The sequence below is a fragment of the Apteryx mantelli genome, chromosome Z, assembly GCF_036417845.1.
Source record: "Apteryx mantelli isolate bAptMan1 chromosome Z, bAptMan1.hap1, whole genome shotgun sequence".
Classification (NCBI taxonomy): Eukaryota; Metazoa; Chordata; class Aves; order Apterygiformes; family Apterygidae; genus Apteryx; species Apteryx mantelli.
The window spans coordinates 10,602,587-10,620,481 of NC_090020.1; the positions used below are offsets into that span (position 1 = coordinate 10,602,587).

Here is a 17,895-nt window from a genome sequence, read left to right on the forward strand (position 1 = left end):
ACGGGTTTTCTCTCGGCATTGGGGCAAGCAAGAGCATTGCCTTGGCAAAGAAAGGAGGTGCCCAGCCATGCATGCACACGGGGCAGCAAGGCACATGTCCTTAAGCTGCTTCTGGTGAAGCTCTCTGTCCCCAGCACCCCAAAAACCTTCTAGGGTGGCTGAGGGTCCTTGCCCTGGCAAAGCCAAGCTGATGAGAAGTGAGCCTAATCCCGTGATCCCTGGCTGTCTGATGTTCTCAGGATGCCTGAAGGAATTTGAGAGGTGTTAATAATGCAAGTGATATGCACATACCAATCTGACTCAGTGTCGGTGAAGAGAGGAGGACTAACAAACGCGGTGTTAAAGAACCTTGGAAAGCTGAGGAGAACAAGGAAAAGTCACTTCTACTGGCTCTTTTAGAATGAAAGGCCTATGAATAACTCTGTTCAGGCTGATCACAGGCTTTAAAAGCTCACTGGAGTTTTGGGACAGGCCTATATCACACTACTTTGCTGTGCTGTCATAACAGTACATAAATGCAAGAAAAAAAAGCAAACCAATTGCAAGTAGACCAGGAGTTTGTCTTTGATAAGAACTCAGGGCTGACCTATTCAGGACCTTTCTTTGCCTTCCTCCCGGTGCTTTGCCTGTGATTTTGAATGCTGAGCAAAGCAATGAATAATGAATAACTTGGAATAACGATTTGAGTCTAGTCTTCTTTGTTGAAACACCTGCCAATTGTGCTCAAAACACATGGATGGCTATTTCAGGATGAGACCTTCACCCTGGAGAATATGCAAACCACCTACATGCTATGTGCAGATGACTTGTGACTTTAATAGAGGACTGAGTGATTTTGGACTGTGACATAACACCCCTTCCCCAAGGGTGCACGCCAATTCACCCAGGCAGTCGATTAGAGAGCAGCACTGGGCTGGAAAGCCTTGCGAGCCCTCTGCCCCAGCTTGTGAGGTTTCCTAAAGAAACTTACGTGAAGCAGCTGAACAATCTGGTGGCTTCACAGCTCTCCCCAGGACCCTGTACTGGTTTGGGGAGGAGGGATCCACTGAATTTGTGGGTCTCTCATGAAGGGCTGGAGGCCCAACAGACTCACAGCCAATGCTGGAGACTGTAATGTGATGTACTTCATATCAGTCTTGATCTGCAGGCACTGCTGAGCAGCTGCACCCCGGAAAAAGCCTGAGGATCCTGAGACGGGCACCCGCAGCCCTGTGCTGTAGCTGACGGTCATGTCACGTGTGCAGGGAGGAAGCAAGTCTGCGTGACGTGGCCTTTTTCACAACAGTACCAGTGAAGACTGGGAAGAGCAGGAGATAAGGGAGACGAGGCAAAAATCTGCAGGCTTGGCAGGCTCTGCGCTGTGACCCAGTGCAGAGGCCAAAGGCAGGTTGTGCTGTGTGAATGTGGATCACCCTTAGGTGAAAAGCACTTATGAGAAATTGCCTACAGCCCTTCATAGCAGAAAAAGCCCAAAGCAACAAAATGCGAAAAGTGGGAAGGAGTTGGTGTTCAGCCATGAGCTCTTAACTAGACCCCTTAACTTGACCAAACCAGCCCCTCCACATCTCTGTCCTGATGGGTACAGAAATACTCCACAGATATCAGTGGATGTTTGCTTATCCTTTTTTATGTCTGTATCTTTACCAGTCCCTTTGCCTGCTCTCTAGGCTATCCCCTCTGATTCCCTTTTTCCTCCTGAAGGTGCTTTGTTAACGGTAGTGAGATGGAATGCTTTAACATCAGGTATCTCTTCAAAGTTGATGTTGCTATGGAAGCATGCATTCCAACTTTTTAGACTCTTTCAGGCAGCAAAGCCGTAAACATAAGAGTATTCATATTTAATGAGACCCCTGAAATATAAAGGCTGTCCAGCCATGCTGACTAACTGTTACCAGGGCAACCCAGGTTTTTCTGAAGATCTCTGGTTTTGTGGAACTTCAACCATACGATGCATTAAAGCTGAGTCGTCCCTAAATATTTAAGTCCTTTGGGTCAGGGGAATGTTTTAGTTGCTCAGCTCCAGGCTGTGGCCAGATGGGTGCTTCAGCAAAGGAAAGGACTGCATGATGCAGACACAGACTGATTCTGCAAGTATTTCAAAGCCTCACCCATTGCTTTTGATTTCCTTGAGCAAAATCCAGTGCAGAGACTAGTGTCTCTGCCAGCAAATCTTCCCGAGAGAAAACCTCCAGGTCAATGCAACCTCTCTCTTGTACAGCAGAAACCTTGAGATATCCCTTCTATATGTTCAGGCACATTGGTAGGGTAAAAAAACAAATAAACAGAAAAGCAAAACGGAGTAACCACAGATGGCCTTTGGTGACCTATGATAGTCATCTGTCCAGTCTGGGACTTTTCAGCTGAATATCTTCCAATAAGTCGGTGACTAAGTCAGCTTCCAAGGCTATAGCTCTGCAAGAGGGCAAGGATTAATGATGTCGGTCAGTCACCTGTTCACAGGTCCCTTGTTACCGCGATGACACGTTACCATATGATGTGACTACTGAACCAGCAAGGGCTTTGTTTCTTTTTGTCCGTGTATTATGGACCCAGATATTTATGTGGCCAAGGGCAGTCGTATTTTATCTGGATGGTGGTGCAAGCAAGGGGAGAGTCCACTGGCAGAGCCTGGTGCAAAAGGAAGGTGGACCTGCGCACACTGTAAGCTTTGGACTGACAGTAGGGAAAATAGAACAAAACAAAAATATTCACATGTTCCAGCATGTGCACTGGCTTCTCAGCTGGAACAAGCCGGAGTAATTTTCTTGCTCTCCATGGGTCAAGGGTGGCTGTAGGAATAGGCAGATGTCCAGGGCAGAGGATTAACTGGGGTGAGGATGGAGACAGAAAGGGGAGAAGGTGACCAAGATAAGGAAAGGAAGGATTTAGAGGACAACCGTTGCACTCGCTACTGACAACAGCACTAGCTTTTCCAGCTTTTGTAAATACCAGCAGCAAACTGATTCGTTTGGGCTGAACATTTACAGCCCGAGGGAACTGCCAGGGGAGTGCTGGGAAAGCGGCTCCGGGGAGCTTGTTGTCTCCAGTCTCCAGCCTCAGCTGGGATCCTGGCGGGGACGGCTGCATGCTGCAGTGAGGGGAGGGGTTGGAGAGGGCCTGCCCGACGCCGAGGGAAGCAAAGTGCGACAGAGAACTGGTAACAAAACACACAGTGCTGCGATTATTCAAGCTTTCTCCTGGGAAGAAAGGTATCCTGATGACTGACCTTAAATCCCTCCATATGAACCCAGGACACACAACGAGGGAACCTCCTCCAGTGCTTCCCAAGCTGGAAAATTAGCTTTTATCTAGGCAAAGCAGTACTTTTATCTAGGCAACCAGTGACTTCTTGGGACTGGGTGAGGCAGATCTGCTCTCAGGGTTGTCTGGAAGTACTTCTGTAAGAGACAAATACAGCCCACTAAGCTGCCCACATCATGCCCAGGTGTCTCAGAGATGCTGATGGCCCACAGCTCCTGATAAAGAGAGCAAGAACTGTGATTCCTCTGCAGCTCTGAAAAGGACAGGCAACCAGCCCCTTCCTTCCAGACCAAACCATTTCTTTACAGGATGCAAAGCTATATGGCTCAGTAAATCACCAAACCTCCAGAAATGAGAAGCTCCATAAGCACATGAGCCCTTAGAAGGCCCTTGCACTAGAAGGCAACGGATTTCCTTCTCTGTGAATCTCATATTTACTATCTTTAGCTATGCTAAAGGTCTTTAGCGCAGACCACAGACTTGGGAGAGTACAGTATAAAGTGTGCTTTGCTCTTCCTGCAAATCAGGCACTCCGGGCAAACTCAAATCCTTCACGGGAAAACTTTCTGTTTCACCTTAACCACCAATAGGAAGGACCCAGCAGGCTGCATCTGTGCTGTCATCTGTGTGTTGATTGGTGCTGAATATAGAAATAACATTTTCTGGGCCTTGCTGTCCGTAAAGCCAACTCCCTTTGAAAGCTCAGCAGCCTGCAGGCAGGAATGAGAATAGACTCTGGATAGCCATGAAAGCAGCCTGAAGTGACATTTCTTTCCCCGCAAGGCTGAGAAGATGTAAGAAGCCCAAAGCCCTGCTTAGACTTCGTGTTCTTGCTGACTGCTGTTATTAAAAGGAAGGCAGAAAGACCACGTAGGGCATGGCTACACTGCAGATAAACCTGTGGCAACCCTAATAGAAAAGTTCACCTTCGACTGCAAAACGTACCTAAGAAGCAGGACAAACATGGTGGGACTGAGCACAATAGTGCTGTGACAAGGAGCCAAATAGTACCAAAGACAATGTGTTTAAGCTACCTGAAATATCCATATGCTCTGCAGTGACTGATGAATTGTTTGCAGTGAAAGCTGATTATCAGGGTCATTAGTTTCTGAGTTTGAGCAAGGAGCTCCTAGAAGTATAATGGGTGAGCAGTTTAGGGCAATAGACTGTTTTGTGAACTACAGAAGACAGTCTTAGGTGTTTTTATTTGCAGGCATGGAATCTGTCAAGTATAAAATGCTTATGTGGGGTAAAAAAGGGGTTTTCCTTGGAAAACAGAGCCATGAGTAAAAGGCTGCTGACCAGAGGCCTCTCCACATGCAGGAAAGCCATGAGCCTTCCAGGTGTACATTGCACTTTAATGGATCCCCCAGAGACTCTCAGGTAGCCAAAGAAAAGGGAAAGGTCCCCTCCTCCCCTTCCCCATGAGGTGCAGTGAAGCTGGGGAGAACCCTTCCTTTTGCAGACCTCAGAGAGAGGAAAGACCTAAGTGTCACAGCTCCTCTTTTGGGTCACCTGCGGCTCCAGCAAGCCAGGGAGCTACCTGGGAGGGAGCATGCCACAGACAAGCTTCATGCTCGTTCAGCAGTACCAATGATCCAGCGTCCTCCTTGTCAGGGAACTGGTAATTAAGAGGCTTCCCCAGACAGCTCTGCTTCATCCATTAGCCTTGGAGTCTGCAGTCATGCAGTGGTTTCTGTATGGCATGCACAAGAAGTAAACCCACAGGCCTCACAAAAGAAAACACTCATCCAGTGACGGAGCTGAGTGAGAAATAAGGCAGTCTGCTTCTGAGCAGCTCACATCTTCCCTGGTGATTAATGGGTAGCTGCTTTGCCTATCTGCTGTGGGGGTAGCGCTGGAGGGGGAGAGAGAGGGGAGACCATGAATGCAGCTTGAGGTGGCTAGACCGACAATTTTTCCAAAATGAATAAAGCAGTTCTGGCTTCACTCCTTCTGTTAACCAGCAAATACTGCAAAAAGTAATATAATTAAAGGTCAGACCAATCCAAAAGCCCAGACTACTTCAGGGATGTAGTTTATCTTGTGCTTGTGGAGGCTAGGCTTTTTGGATGTTGAGCACTAATGAAGAGTACAGGCGGCATGGACTCTAGGGGAGCAGGACAGATGGTGGTGTAACATACAGCTTTGCATACAGGACTCTGGCAACCACATGTACACTTATTTTTTACATGTCTCCAGTAAGCTCAGTCAGCCTCTGCAAGCTCCAGAGTATCAAAAAGAGCCTCTGGAGCTCTTTGACTGTCTCTAGACTCTCAGATCCAGTCACCTACTGGGTCAAGGAAATGTCAGCCAGCTCTAGGAAGACCCCGTCAAAAATGGAGGCATGCCTTGAGCTGGGGCCAACAGGAATGGAGCCCACAGATACAACAGGCAGGCTGGTGTCCAAGCTCAAGTGGGTGCTCTAAGCACCCAGTAGCAGCAAACAGAGCTTGCTGGAGATACAACTGATCAAGAGCTAGTCTGGCAGTTGACTGAGACTTTGATAGCCCTACCTACCTGCAGGACTTGACAGATGCCTCTGAATATGACCGCAGAGCGCTTACATGCCCAGGGTGCTCTGTAGAGTTTAAATACCTGCCAGTCTTCAATGCAGTGTCTGCCACCTCAGACACTGCAGAGGACCAGATGTTCCTAAGAGCAAACACATACAGACTCAGAGGACTAGGGCAGCTAGGAACCAGCATGACAGGACGATCACCATATACCTCTGGAAAGTAACTTCATCAGGTGAAAGCCTGGACCCAAGGAAGTCAGAAGAGATCTTCCTAAGAAATTCTATAGGCCATTCATGACTCGGTGAAGCTCTCTGCCTGACAGTTCTTCCTGTACTCCTGTTATGAGTGCTAGCTACTGCATCCGATTGGTGACTCCACTTGCGTGCACTGATATATTTTTGCGTTGGAGCCTGAGGTTTGATTGCTGCAGCTCACAGTGTTTGCCACAGAGTTTCACAGCAGCTTTGTCTGGTGCTAAAACATAACTCTCTGCTTCAGTGATCTCTGCATCTTGCCTGTAATGAAACTAACCCCTCTGCTCTCTGCATGAGCTCTGTGTTTGATGCTTCTCTTTGGCTGCAGGAGAATGGGAAGAAAACAATGGAACATAAAGATTGTCTCTAATTAAAAAATAGTAGGTTTCAGGGGGCAAGAAGGTAGTTTATTCCAACGTATCGGTAGGAAGGGGAGTCAAGCCAGCGTGCAATGGGGTAGTGGTCTGAGGACCGCAGGTAGAAGGTATATGCCTTTGCTGTGGACAAGTGATTTCCTGCCTTAGCGGTGCCTTCCAGCAAGTGCCCAAGAGAGCTGAGCTGAGGTAGAGGTGGAAACTGCCTCTTTTTGGGCCTTTTAGCCAAGAATCCGGTTTTCCCAGAGTGTGGCTGCATTGACCAGGCCTGCCCCTAGCTGCGGCATCAGGCCCAAGCATGAGGATCCACTTCTGCCCAGACTGCATTTCTCTCTGGAGAGGGAAGTGGATCTCACCACATTAATCACATTGTCCCACCACAGTAGCTGGGCAAGGCTGCTGTTTCCGTCTCTGCTGCTGTGGTCACTCTCCACCTGCAGGCTGACGGCAACACAGCCAGGCCCCACAGCCATCCCCGCATCTTCCCCCAAACTGCTCTGAGACCGACGAGGTGAGGGCTTCTTCATTTCTGGCACCAGTCAGAGCCACTTCACTGCAGCCTCCACATGCTGGTGTCTGAACCTTCAAAGCTCCTGCTCTGTACAGAGCCAAGGCGTCTACATGAGCTCCCATCAGACAGTGTTTGCAGTCTGCTGCCATATACTAGCTTTTGCCCAAGACCAGCCTTTCCTTTTCAGCATGAGCTAAGTTACATAATGCCGAGACTCTAAAGGAACAGCACCTTCAGCATCCTTTCACTATTGTTTTGCAGCGGTAGCCAAGACAGTGGAAACGCTCTCCTATTACTGTATGCTGCATAGTACTGGAAATCATCTTGTTTTGCCCATCTAATGAAAAAGAAAATCTTGTGCATTTGGTAAGGAGTCTCCAGCAAAATAACAGCCATTATCTATTATTTTCACTTCTGATGTTGCTCAGTTACAACAAATGCAGGAGGTTTGTAAGATTTAAGGATCAAAGAGAGCAATAATTGTCTGGGTCATGTGGCACAATTCAGTGATTTTGCGCTGACCTCACAGTCTACTCAATAGAGTTTGCATGCATTTTCTCCAAGAATCAGGGTTTTGAAGGGAACAGAGCTGTGATGCATCCACCTGTGATTAAACTGTATTTTGAGGCTCATCTCTTTTTCTCTTCTCTCCCCTTCTCCCTTTTGTTTAAAGGATGAGAAGAATCAGGTGTTGATCACAAATGCTTGGCTGCAGATGGTGAGTAACCCGTGTCAATAAAGAGCAAAAAACCTCCTTAACAGTAAGTCTGCCGCTGGCCCTGTGTGGTTACAAGTATGGTCTACTCTTGTGGGGGCATGAACTGATCTCCTGAGCGACTTATGCTCTGTAAAGACGTAACTCAGGAGCAAAAAGCTTGTGGGAGACTTGAATGACTGAGCTAATTCTGCTATGACATTAGCAGCCAAACATTGCATCATGTTAATGGGCACAGCAGAATGGGCTGCTTCTTCCTCAGCGATCTGCTGGGATTTGCAACAGAAATGAGCTTTCCTACTGCAAAAATCCAGAATTCAGACAATCCTGCAGGACTACAGGACTCTGGGTGTCCTATCCCTAGGAGAGGCCGGCTATGGTTATAGCACCAGTGACTGTTTCCCTGGTAGCCCTGCCACAGAGGTTTGCTGCAAGTCACAAGGTTCAGCACAAAACTTGTACCTGTACCTTTCCTGAACTAAGTGTGTGTGTTGGTTTAGGGGGGAAGGGGGATCAGAAGCAAGCCCTTGAGATACAAAGTCCACTTGCTTGCCTGTCATAGCGAGGTGGTTATTAACCCCCCGTTCCCAAATCTTTGTAACAAATTGAATTATTTCCATCAGAGATTGCCAGACAGTGGTCCACATACCACTAATGATACCCAAGTTATTTCAGACCAGGTTGGTTCACCAGCCTACTACCAGAGTTTCTGTCAATCCATCAAGAAAAGGTTTGAAATATCTGTATTCAGGTCTTACGGTGGTGGGGTTAGACAGTAAATTACAATATAATGGCACACAACATCCAGTCATCACTTTGTAAATTCTTCAGGATACAGGCCAGCCTTCTTTAATTGTTAAAGCCTATCACTATAAGCTATGTAACTATTATCACATTACTGCATTACTATTGGTAACAGCCATTCTGTTCCCCTAATATTAAAAAATAGGTTAGAAGATTTTTCCCAGCTCATATATCTCATATATGTATTTTCCAACAGTACTGGGTTGATGTTTACCTGTCTTGGGATCAGTATGAATACCCAGGGGTGCAGAACTTGCGATTTCCAGCTGATCAGATTTGGGTGCCAGATATTCTTCTGTATAACAGGTAAGCAGGATATGTGACAGCCTACAGAGACATGGAACTACAGCACTAGATGCTGGAAATCAGCCACGCTCCACTAATACTCGGGCTTTTCCTACCTGGGGATTTTGCCTCCTTCTCTTGAAGCAATTAAAATAAAAGAAAACAAGCGCCAGATAATAGTTTTTTTCTAATACCCAAACTAAATCTCCTTTGCTATAGTTTTGTGGATGTCTTCCTTCCATTTTCACAGTGGATACAGAGAACAACGAACCCATATTCTTCCTGTAATTACTGTGTCTCTCCTGGAAAATTATTATCATGTTTCTGCCTTAGTCTTCCTGCCTGGACTAAACAAGGCCAGTTTCTTTGTGCTTCCCTCGTCATCCACATTTTCTAAATCTCTTTCCATTACCGCTGTTCTCCTCTAAACAGTCCAATTTGTTTTTTCGCCAAGATTGGATTCAGCACTCTAGCCGAGACTTCTGCAGTGTGCAATGGAGTGATATACTAATCTCCACACCTGCCCACACGTTTCCTTTAACATGTTCCTGAAGGAGGGTTTTCTGCTTGTATGCTCACTAACATCTAATTTCTGGGCTTATTTTTTGATCCATCATAAACTCCAGACCTTGTCCTTCAGACTTGCTGCCTTACCAGGTTTTCCTATGTCTGTCTGTCTCTGACAGTTTTAAGGGGAATACTTCACAGTCATCCGGATTGAATTTCATTCTGTTGGTCTCTCCAGTTTGCCAAGGTCCATTTTCTGTTCCAAGCCCTCACTCCAAGGTGTCTGAAGGAAACTTGCAGTCACCTGGAAATTGTATAACGGTTATTCTTTACGTCAGCTTTACTGCTCACCGTTCAACTATGAGCCCATGATAACAACTCAGCGAGATTCAGTCTCTAACCAGCAGGCATTTAATCTGTTCCCTATTTCTTTAGTTTGTTTATAAGAACATTATGTGGCAAAGGCTTTCTGAAGTCCAGACATATCTCCTGCCTCCTCTTAATCAGTAAGTCAGTCCTGACAAAGAAGAAAATTAGTCTGATTTGATGCAACTGGCCCTTGACAAATCCATGCCAGCTGTTATCACCTTGTTATCTTTGAAGTTAGGCTGATGTGTCTATAACTTCACCCTTTAAAAAAGATCATCTGAATATTCTTTGATCATCTCAAGTTCACTACGCCCTTTCTTATTTTCCATGAGCTCTCACAGATAATTGTTAATGCTTCAGGGAGTATTTTGGCCAGTTCCTTCACTACTCCAGAGTAAATTTCATCAGCTGTGGCAATGGGAGTCTGTTGTATGCACACTTCTTTAACCTGTTCATCCCCTGTTCTGACTTGCACTCATGCCATTGTGTCTTGCCGCCTTTTATGTCTCCAGCTAGTTATCACCTCAGCTTTTTCAATTTTATGCCCATTTGTTTGTGCTGTTTCTTTTATGCTCATCTTGAGTCATGTGCTCTTCTCCCCAAATTTTTGTGATTCGATTTTGTTTTTCAAGCCCACAGAAAGCTCCTGACAGAACTGTCATTGTGCTTCACTCTTTTACATTAGAGTAGCTTAGCACTGTGCCCTGAGTATAGTTTCCTTCTCCTACACTTCTTTTTCTCTTTAGGCCAGGAGCGTCTACACCAGCAGGCCATTTTCCGCTCACCAGCACAGTTTGCCTCACTTTCAGCCTGCCCCCATTACTGTCATGTGCAAGGACTCCTTGGACATGAATAAAGAGCAGGTCACAGGGGGAACAAAGGGTCCAAATTTTCCACGCTGCTGTGTGACATCTCCTGGGAGCCCCAGGAGTGGGCTACATCTATGCCCAGCCACGTGATGGACTCATGTCTGGCTGTGACACAGGACGTGCCCAGTAAAACGTTGGAGTCATGCTCAAACATGACCGACCTGCATATAGCCGTGATAAGCAAGGGGCTACTGTGTAAAGCCTTTTTACAGGCTATAGGAATGCTCTGCATTTAACCTCTTCCCAAGAGACCCTCTGGAGCGAGCCCCCACGCTTGCTCCCTTGAAGATGGCTTCTTTACCTCAGAATTGCTGGAATCTAAAGAAATGTTTTTTCTTGGTCCCTTTCACCTGGTTTCTGCTCTTACAGTCTCAGTCAGTCTCCCCATATAAGCCCCAGATCCAAAACAGCTTCTTGCCAGTGCTTTCATCCATTGCGTGAAGCAAAGTGCTGGCCCCACGCATCCTGAAAGACTGCAGGACTGTTCCCGCAGACCTGGGTAACAAATAGCTTAATTTACACTGTGAGCTGCCCGATTCTGACAGAAGTCCCAGAAAAGATTCGTCCTCCCGACTGTCTGGTCTTTGGAGACTCCTGGCGGGACACTACCCCCGCTCCCTTCCCTTCTGCCTTTGCCCTGAGACATCACCAGCTCTGCCTCTCCCTTCCTCAAGGACGTTAGGGCAAGCATCCAGTGTACCCAGGCACAGGCCAACAACGTCTATGAGAAGGTGAGCTACTGATGGGGGTGGGCCCTTTGCCTAGGCGTAAGACAGCCCTTAATTCAGACATCCTGTACATTAAATTCTGACAAAAGAGTATTGTTCTGTTGAGAGCTACTACATCCAAAGTCATACGTCTGTTGGCTCTCTCTTGGTTTTGTTTTGTTCTCATTGTGTTGCAGCGCTGATGAAAGATTTGATGCAACATTTCACACAAATGTGCTGGTGAATTACTCTGGATCCTGTCAATATATTCCTCCAGGTATGCAGAACACGTTTGTTTGCTTTAAATCAATGTGTATCTTTGAATAATTACAAACAGTTTTCCTTTATGAATGAAATCCAAGCATTTGGAAGCAGTCTGTGGGTAGAAATTTTGCAAGCCATCTATTATGGGACAGACCTGCTGAAGTGATTTAGGTCCGTTATTAGTGGCAGATTTCCACTTCATAAACGAATAAATGTATTTCCTGAGCAGTTTGCTTCCAACATTCAGAGCCCAGCAGAGGTACCATCTAAAGCAAGGTGGTGTGCACCCTCACGGCACATTATCACAGGGGGAGGTTTTACGTGCAACCCGGTTAGCTCTTTCTTGCGAGTGAAGAGAGCTGTGACTACAGGATGAGTCACAGGAGCAGCACTGCTCTCCCACCAAAGCCCTCTGTGTACTGCAGTCTTAGGCTGAGCCCAGTCCAGAGCTGGCCAGACTCTGGTCCTCGCCTGCTTTCCAGGCATATTGCTGACTCCAGTGCTCGCAGGGTCCTGGCAGGTGTGACCTACCAGCAAACACCCAGGCTATTCCCACAGTTGCTTGCTGTGGTGGACAAGAAACACCCAAGCTTTTTGAGGTAGCTGTTGGCAGACCGACTCCAAGCATATCCACAGGTTCATTGGTGATCCCTATCCCTGAGATGACTTAAAGCACTCATGTGGTTTCTCTGGGACAGATCTGCGGGTAAGGCTGTTCTCCAGGGAGCAAAAGACAACATGAAAAAGTTGGCATTCACCAGGGCAGAGCCTTTTCCATGCCCCCAGGGTCTGTTTAGGTAGATCATGCAGGTGGTGCCTGTATTAGGCAGATCTGGTGCCCTGCTAGTCTCTTTTCTGTCGATGGAGTAGGAGAAGCGGTACCACGTATGCAGACTGCATCCAGAGTGAGCTGCAAACTCCATGGTGGAGAACTGCTTACTTAAGACCCCAAGGAAAGAGAAGCTAAGGAATAAGCAGTAAAGGAAATCTGTTATGCAAAGCACAGGAAATCTTTACTTACAAGAATTTAACTGCTGGTAAAATAATTTGTCCAATCCATTTTTGAAGGAAAATGTTCATAATCAGCCTACTTAACAGCACCAAGAGCTCGCAGAAGCAGCTAGAATAATTGAGACATGGGAAAATACTGCAGAAGGGAAAAGAGTGTTCCCAAAGCTTCATGAAAGTTTTATTTCCCTTGACTCCAAGAGGAGGCTGTACTCACTGTTGCTGTCCATTAGAGAAACAAGCTCCAGTACATATGGCTAGGCGGAGAAGCAGAGATGACGGACAAGAATGGGACAGCAGTCTGTTGTTAAGGAAGGGAGCGGAGCCGAGATTCATGAGAAAATGGGAGAAAAGACTCCCTGTAGCCAGTCCAAAAAGGGCCATGACAGCAGGAGGGAAACCCACCTGAGCATAAAGGAACAAACCAAAGGAATCCAGCCACCCCAGAACAGCACTGTTTGTGCAGGGAAGCGATCATGAACGGCATCCTCAGCCTTTGCAACAGTAGACGGAGACAATAACAAAGGACTCTCTGCTTTGGAGATTTAATTTTCAAAAGGCACAGCTTGAGCACTTACTGAGGAGCACGAAACTCTGTTCAGTTATATGACTTAAAAGTGGGATTCACATTAGTTGGTGTTTTAGGGAGCAGGCAGAAACAGTTATTCCAAACAGGTAGGGTCAGCTCGGCATTTGAGATAATTTTCTGATGAAGCAGAACTGCCTCTTCTCTGAGCTTGGCAAGGCATGGTGAGCATGTGAGGTGAGGTGAAGGCTGCAGAGCAGCAGGCCCACGAGTGAACCAGACACATCCAGAGTTAAAACAAAGGCCCAGATTAGCGTGTAGAAGATAAAGGCCGCCAGTGAGCAAGGTTTAGCATAAAAACATATGTTCAAAGGGATTGTAGGTCTAATTCAGGGCTTTTGTGCGTGTCAGAAATTGAGCAAGCCTTAAGGAGGAACCCCTTTAGAAAGCCTGTCCAGGTACACCCAGCAGCACCACTTGGACACCCATGTACTCTGTACCCCTACCCTGTCCTCCCCATTTGATGGGCTGCACCCTGCACACATTTGATTCCACATATTTCTATCTACAGGCATTTTGAAGAGCACGTGTTACATTGATGTCCGCTGGTTCCCTTTTGATGTGCAGAAGTGTGATTTGAAGTTTGGCTCCTGGACCCACAGTGGCTGGTTACTTGATCTGCAGATGCTTGAGGCTGATATTTCTAACTACATTTCAAATGGAGAATGGGATTTAGCGGGTAAATTGACGGGCTAAAATCTTCCATAGTCTAATTTTCAAAGGCAAAACCCAAGTACAGAGAAATGAGCAATCCAATTGGGAAGTTTGAAATACAGGTGTTAAACGCTCTTATGTAAAAGTCAGCAAAAAAAAAAAAAAAAAAAAACACTGATCAGAGAGAATTTTTCAAACACATTCATTCAAATGTGTCTGAAAACACTGTGTTCTGCAGCAGCAGCATGAAGCTCAGGGGAACCTGTACGTAAATGGAATCTGTTGGTCCTGATGTGTTTGAGCAGTTTGTCAGTACTAAATTTGGATCTGTGTCTCATACAGACACACTGAGCATAATGTCACATCTATTCTAGCACATCAGCCAAAAACTGATTGGGTTTAAAAACACTATTTCAGCGAAATTGGAATGAGCTTTTACAGAAATGAATTCCTCTCGCCCAGAAAATGATCAAAGTGTCTATCAGTTCCTGCAAATAACTGCAGCTCAAGATATCTCTGTTCTCTTCTGTGCTTCAGAAGACACCTGTGTTTTTAAAAAGAGGATCCTATGCCCAGAATTAGTTATTCAGAGCTAGCTCCTAGTGCCTTATTATGAACTCACTGATGTAAGTCTAAATCAGAAGCAATGCTATGGAAATCAACAGAGTTTAGACCACCCTACAGAGAACTCAGAGACAGGATCTTTCATCTGCTAGTCCAAACGCGTAGTCAAGGAGACCTCCTAAAATCAGTCCATTTCAGAGCAGTCCTGGCTTTCACATACTCCTTTATAGTGGCTATTTCTGTCCGGTAGCTTTGTGTATCTGATGAAGAGACTGGCTTTGGATTTATCTGTCTTCCTCCCAGATAAGGCACGGACAGAGCTGACCCTTAACTAGCCCATACAACTATAGTAATAGTTAACACCATAAGCCAGCCACGGCCATATCCTTTATGGAGCTTTTGCCACGCTCCTGCCAGAACAAACACGCCATAGCATCTTCTGTCATGTGGGCAGAAACAAAAAGGAGGTAAGCAATGGTGGCAGGAAAGGTACAAGATGCTGAGCTCTTCCAACTTCCCCTGACATTTCCTGTGCTGCTGCTGTCCCTGCCAAGCAGAGTCTTAGATGTCCCTGCCAAGCAGGGTCTTCTGCAACCTGGTCACTTTGGCCAATCCACAGTACAGCTGTGCTGGACAGCTATGTTTCTTAACCCTCAGAGGTGACAGACTTTAAGCTTAACTTGACACCCCTTTTGAAAACGGAAGTCATATCATATTTGTTTTTCCTGATGAAACAAAGCAAGTACTATATAAGAGAATGACAGAAAAATAACCACTAGCGGCACCTGTCCTGCAGAAAATCTGCTGCATGGGCTAGTGAATATGACATCCTCCCTTTGTCACCATTTGCTTTCTGCAGGGAGGCAGAAGGTATGTTTTGCTGCATTATCCTTTGGCCACTGTTTGCAAATCTTTCCTTGTTGGGATTGGGATGGTCAGAACCGTGTTTATTTGGCCCAGATGAGTCTCTGTGGCTAAGCCAGGTTCTGAGTACTCAAAAGGCATGAAAAAAACCCTCAGAAAATGCAGAAGCAGGATTAGGAACAGCAGGAATCTTGCACAGCTGCCTCAGAGGTTGCTGAAGACACTGACATACTAAGAGTTACAACAGCTGGTTTAACCCTGTAGTGATGTATTTCAGCTTTCAAACAACTTCGAGCTGAGGAAAAAAGACATACTTTGTCCCTTCTGCCCCTTAATCTGTTCACCATGTTTTCATCCTTGTGGCCATAGCGTTAGAAAATGACTTTTGCCTGGTGACAGCCTTAGGGGTTTCTCTTCTCCCTTCTCAGTTGCCACAAGACACTTCAAAGCACTCCTGGGTCTGATATTTGGAAGTATTGAGCAGTAAGAGACCCCACGGAGGTTGGGGTGGCGAGAAATCCCTTCCATTTCCCTCAGACTGAACCTCAGGAGTCAGACGAGATGCCCGCTCAGGTCTGAACCTAGACTGTCTGGAGGTAGTTGTAGCGTGCTCACACCCCTACACTAGATCCTCTGTGAGGGAACAACTGCTTCAGTGGTCAAGACAGGGCTCAGTTTGTCTCCTTTTTCTCACCCCATTGCTGGCTTAAGACTTAAAGCGAAAAATACTGAAGCACCAAGGTGGCTGTTACTGCCTGTGCCAGGAACATCCTCCGTAGGGCTGGATCTGTTTGTGGTCAGGATAGACCACGTGGTCCCTGGAGGTCCTTCAGCTCCAGTGAGAGACCATGTGATTAGAGGTGCCATAAACCATCATGTGCTTGGCCCCTTTCCAGGGATACCTCTCCCCACTGCTCTGATCTCCCCTCTCTACAGGTGTCCCAGGAAAGAGGAACGAGATGTATTATGAATGCTGTAAAGAACCATATCCAGATGTGACATATACCGTCACCATGCGCCGACGCACACTCTACTATGGCTTGAACCTGCTGATTCCATGCGTTCTGATATCTGCCTTGGCATTGCTTGTTTTCCTCTTGCCAGCTGATTCAGGAGAGAAGATTTCTTTAGGTAAGTGCTAAAAAATTCATTTCCTTTCGAAGTCTTCTCCATAAAATGGGAAATAAATGGTGCTTGATAAAAAAGATTTCCCTGGAGGAGCAACTGAAGCACTTGTTTGGTTGGAGAAACCAGGGTAACAGCTTTCTGTAAGACATTCACACATACTGTGCTACGTACTTCTACTGACATCATCCTTTTGATTTTATCCTGGGATGAGGCAAAACTTTTCACTGGCACAGGCAGCAATGATAACACTCTCTCCCCTGTCGCTCTTTTCCTTAGTGCATCTCAATGCATTTCACAGCTGATTAGCTCCATTTTCCAGCTAGGATGTACTAAGTTACGGAGAGGTGGAGTGGCTCTCTGAAGGGTCACGAGCAGCAGTGACTGGGCATTGGATTCTCATCTTCCAGGTCCTCAAGTCCCCAAACCACCAAGCTATGAGTTCCCCGTAAATGCAAAGAAGTGACAGTCAAAGAAGAGTTAAATGTGATTTACTATTATATGTGCTTCCAAGAGTAGAAGACAGGGGAAAGCAGGAAACACACAAAACTGGCCCAGGTGAGATCTTAATTTTTATATTGTGCACAAAACTGGTCAGGGCAAAGACATTCAGAAAGGAACAAGTGCACTGAGGGTCCGTAGAGCAGTTGGAAAACTGAGTGGCCTGGCTTCCATGAAGCAAAACAAGAACTAAGCGGAATAGGACTGCTGTCTATAAAGAAGAGGGGGAAGTCAAGAAAAAGAATTATTTGAGCTAAAAGGCGATGCTGACACAAAAAATAGGGCATAATGTTCGTGCAGGCTGTGAAACAGAAGGTGATTTCTCAGCACCAGAACGGCGAGTTTTTGCAACAGCCTTTCCAGAGGGAGCAAATAAACAAAGAGCTACGTTTAAATCAGGTTGCAGCTGTACGGAGGGCATTATACAATGAGCAACAGCCAAAGATTACTTGTGACTGTGAAGTCTCTGGAAGCTCTTAAAAACTGGCTGGGCTTTGCTTGAGCCCAGTTTTGCAAAAACAGCACAGTTTACAAGTTCTGCAAGCTTCATTTCATTCAGCAGCAAAGACTTCTCCATCACTTTAAGAGGAACAAGGTTTTGGGAGTAATTGAGACAAGGGGAAAGAGAGTGGCCAAAGATGCATCCAAAGATACTCTCACTTGACAGAAGCTCTCATTTGTCTTGACAAGCACAAAGCCATGCATTTGGCTTAGCTGTAGATCAGGACAAGGTTATATTTATCAGCACAGACATCGTAAGAGGAGCTGCAGAGATCACGTTCCTCATCCTTCCTCTCTATTTTCATTCCCTGCAGGTATCACTGTCCTGCTGTCCCTGACTGTATTCATGCTGCTCGTGGCTGAGATCATGCCTGCAACTTCTGACTCAGTCCCACTGATAGGTAGGTTGCTTTTGTCGCTCTGTGCACACCCTATGATACTTCCTAAGAGCTGTGCAAAGCCGGTTTGAGGACTGAATCTTTTTTTTAATAGAGTTTTGCATTTCAGCAGTGTCAGGAGAAAATCTTTGTCTGGGCCTTCACTGTTTGTGCATATGAAGAGAGCCTACATGAGGGTTGCAAAGGGGCTTTGAAAACATCAGATAAGCTGGTAACTGCAAGGTGCAGAGGACATAGGACTAACACAAAACCTGG

At 46.2% G+C, this 17,895-nt stretch overlaps 1 protein-coding gene across 1 annotated transcript in view; it reads left to right on the forward strand.

Moving 5' to 3' along the window:
- Positions 1 to 17,895, forward strand: part of LOC136995367 (neuronal acetylcholine receptor subunit alpha-7-like) — a 52,449-nt gene that overhangs the window by 13,221 nt on the left and 21,333 nt on the right. The window contains exons 5-10 of the mRNA XM_067315994.1: positions 7,593 to 7,637; positions 8,635 to 8,744; positions 11,373 to 11,452; positions 13,545 to 13,712; positions 16,052 to 16,246; positions 17,557 to 17,643. Of these exons, the coding sequence (XP_067172095.1) occupies positions 7,593 to 7,637; positions 8,635 to 8,744; positions 11,373 to 11,452; positions 13,545 to 13,712; positions 16,052 to 16,246; positions 17,557 to 17,643 (685 nt within the window). The remainder of the gene's footprint in view (positions 1 to 7,592; positions 7,638 to 8,634; positions 8,745 to 11,372; positions 11,453 to 13,544; positions 13,713 to 16,051; positions 16,247 to 17,556; positions 17,644 to 17,895) is intronic.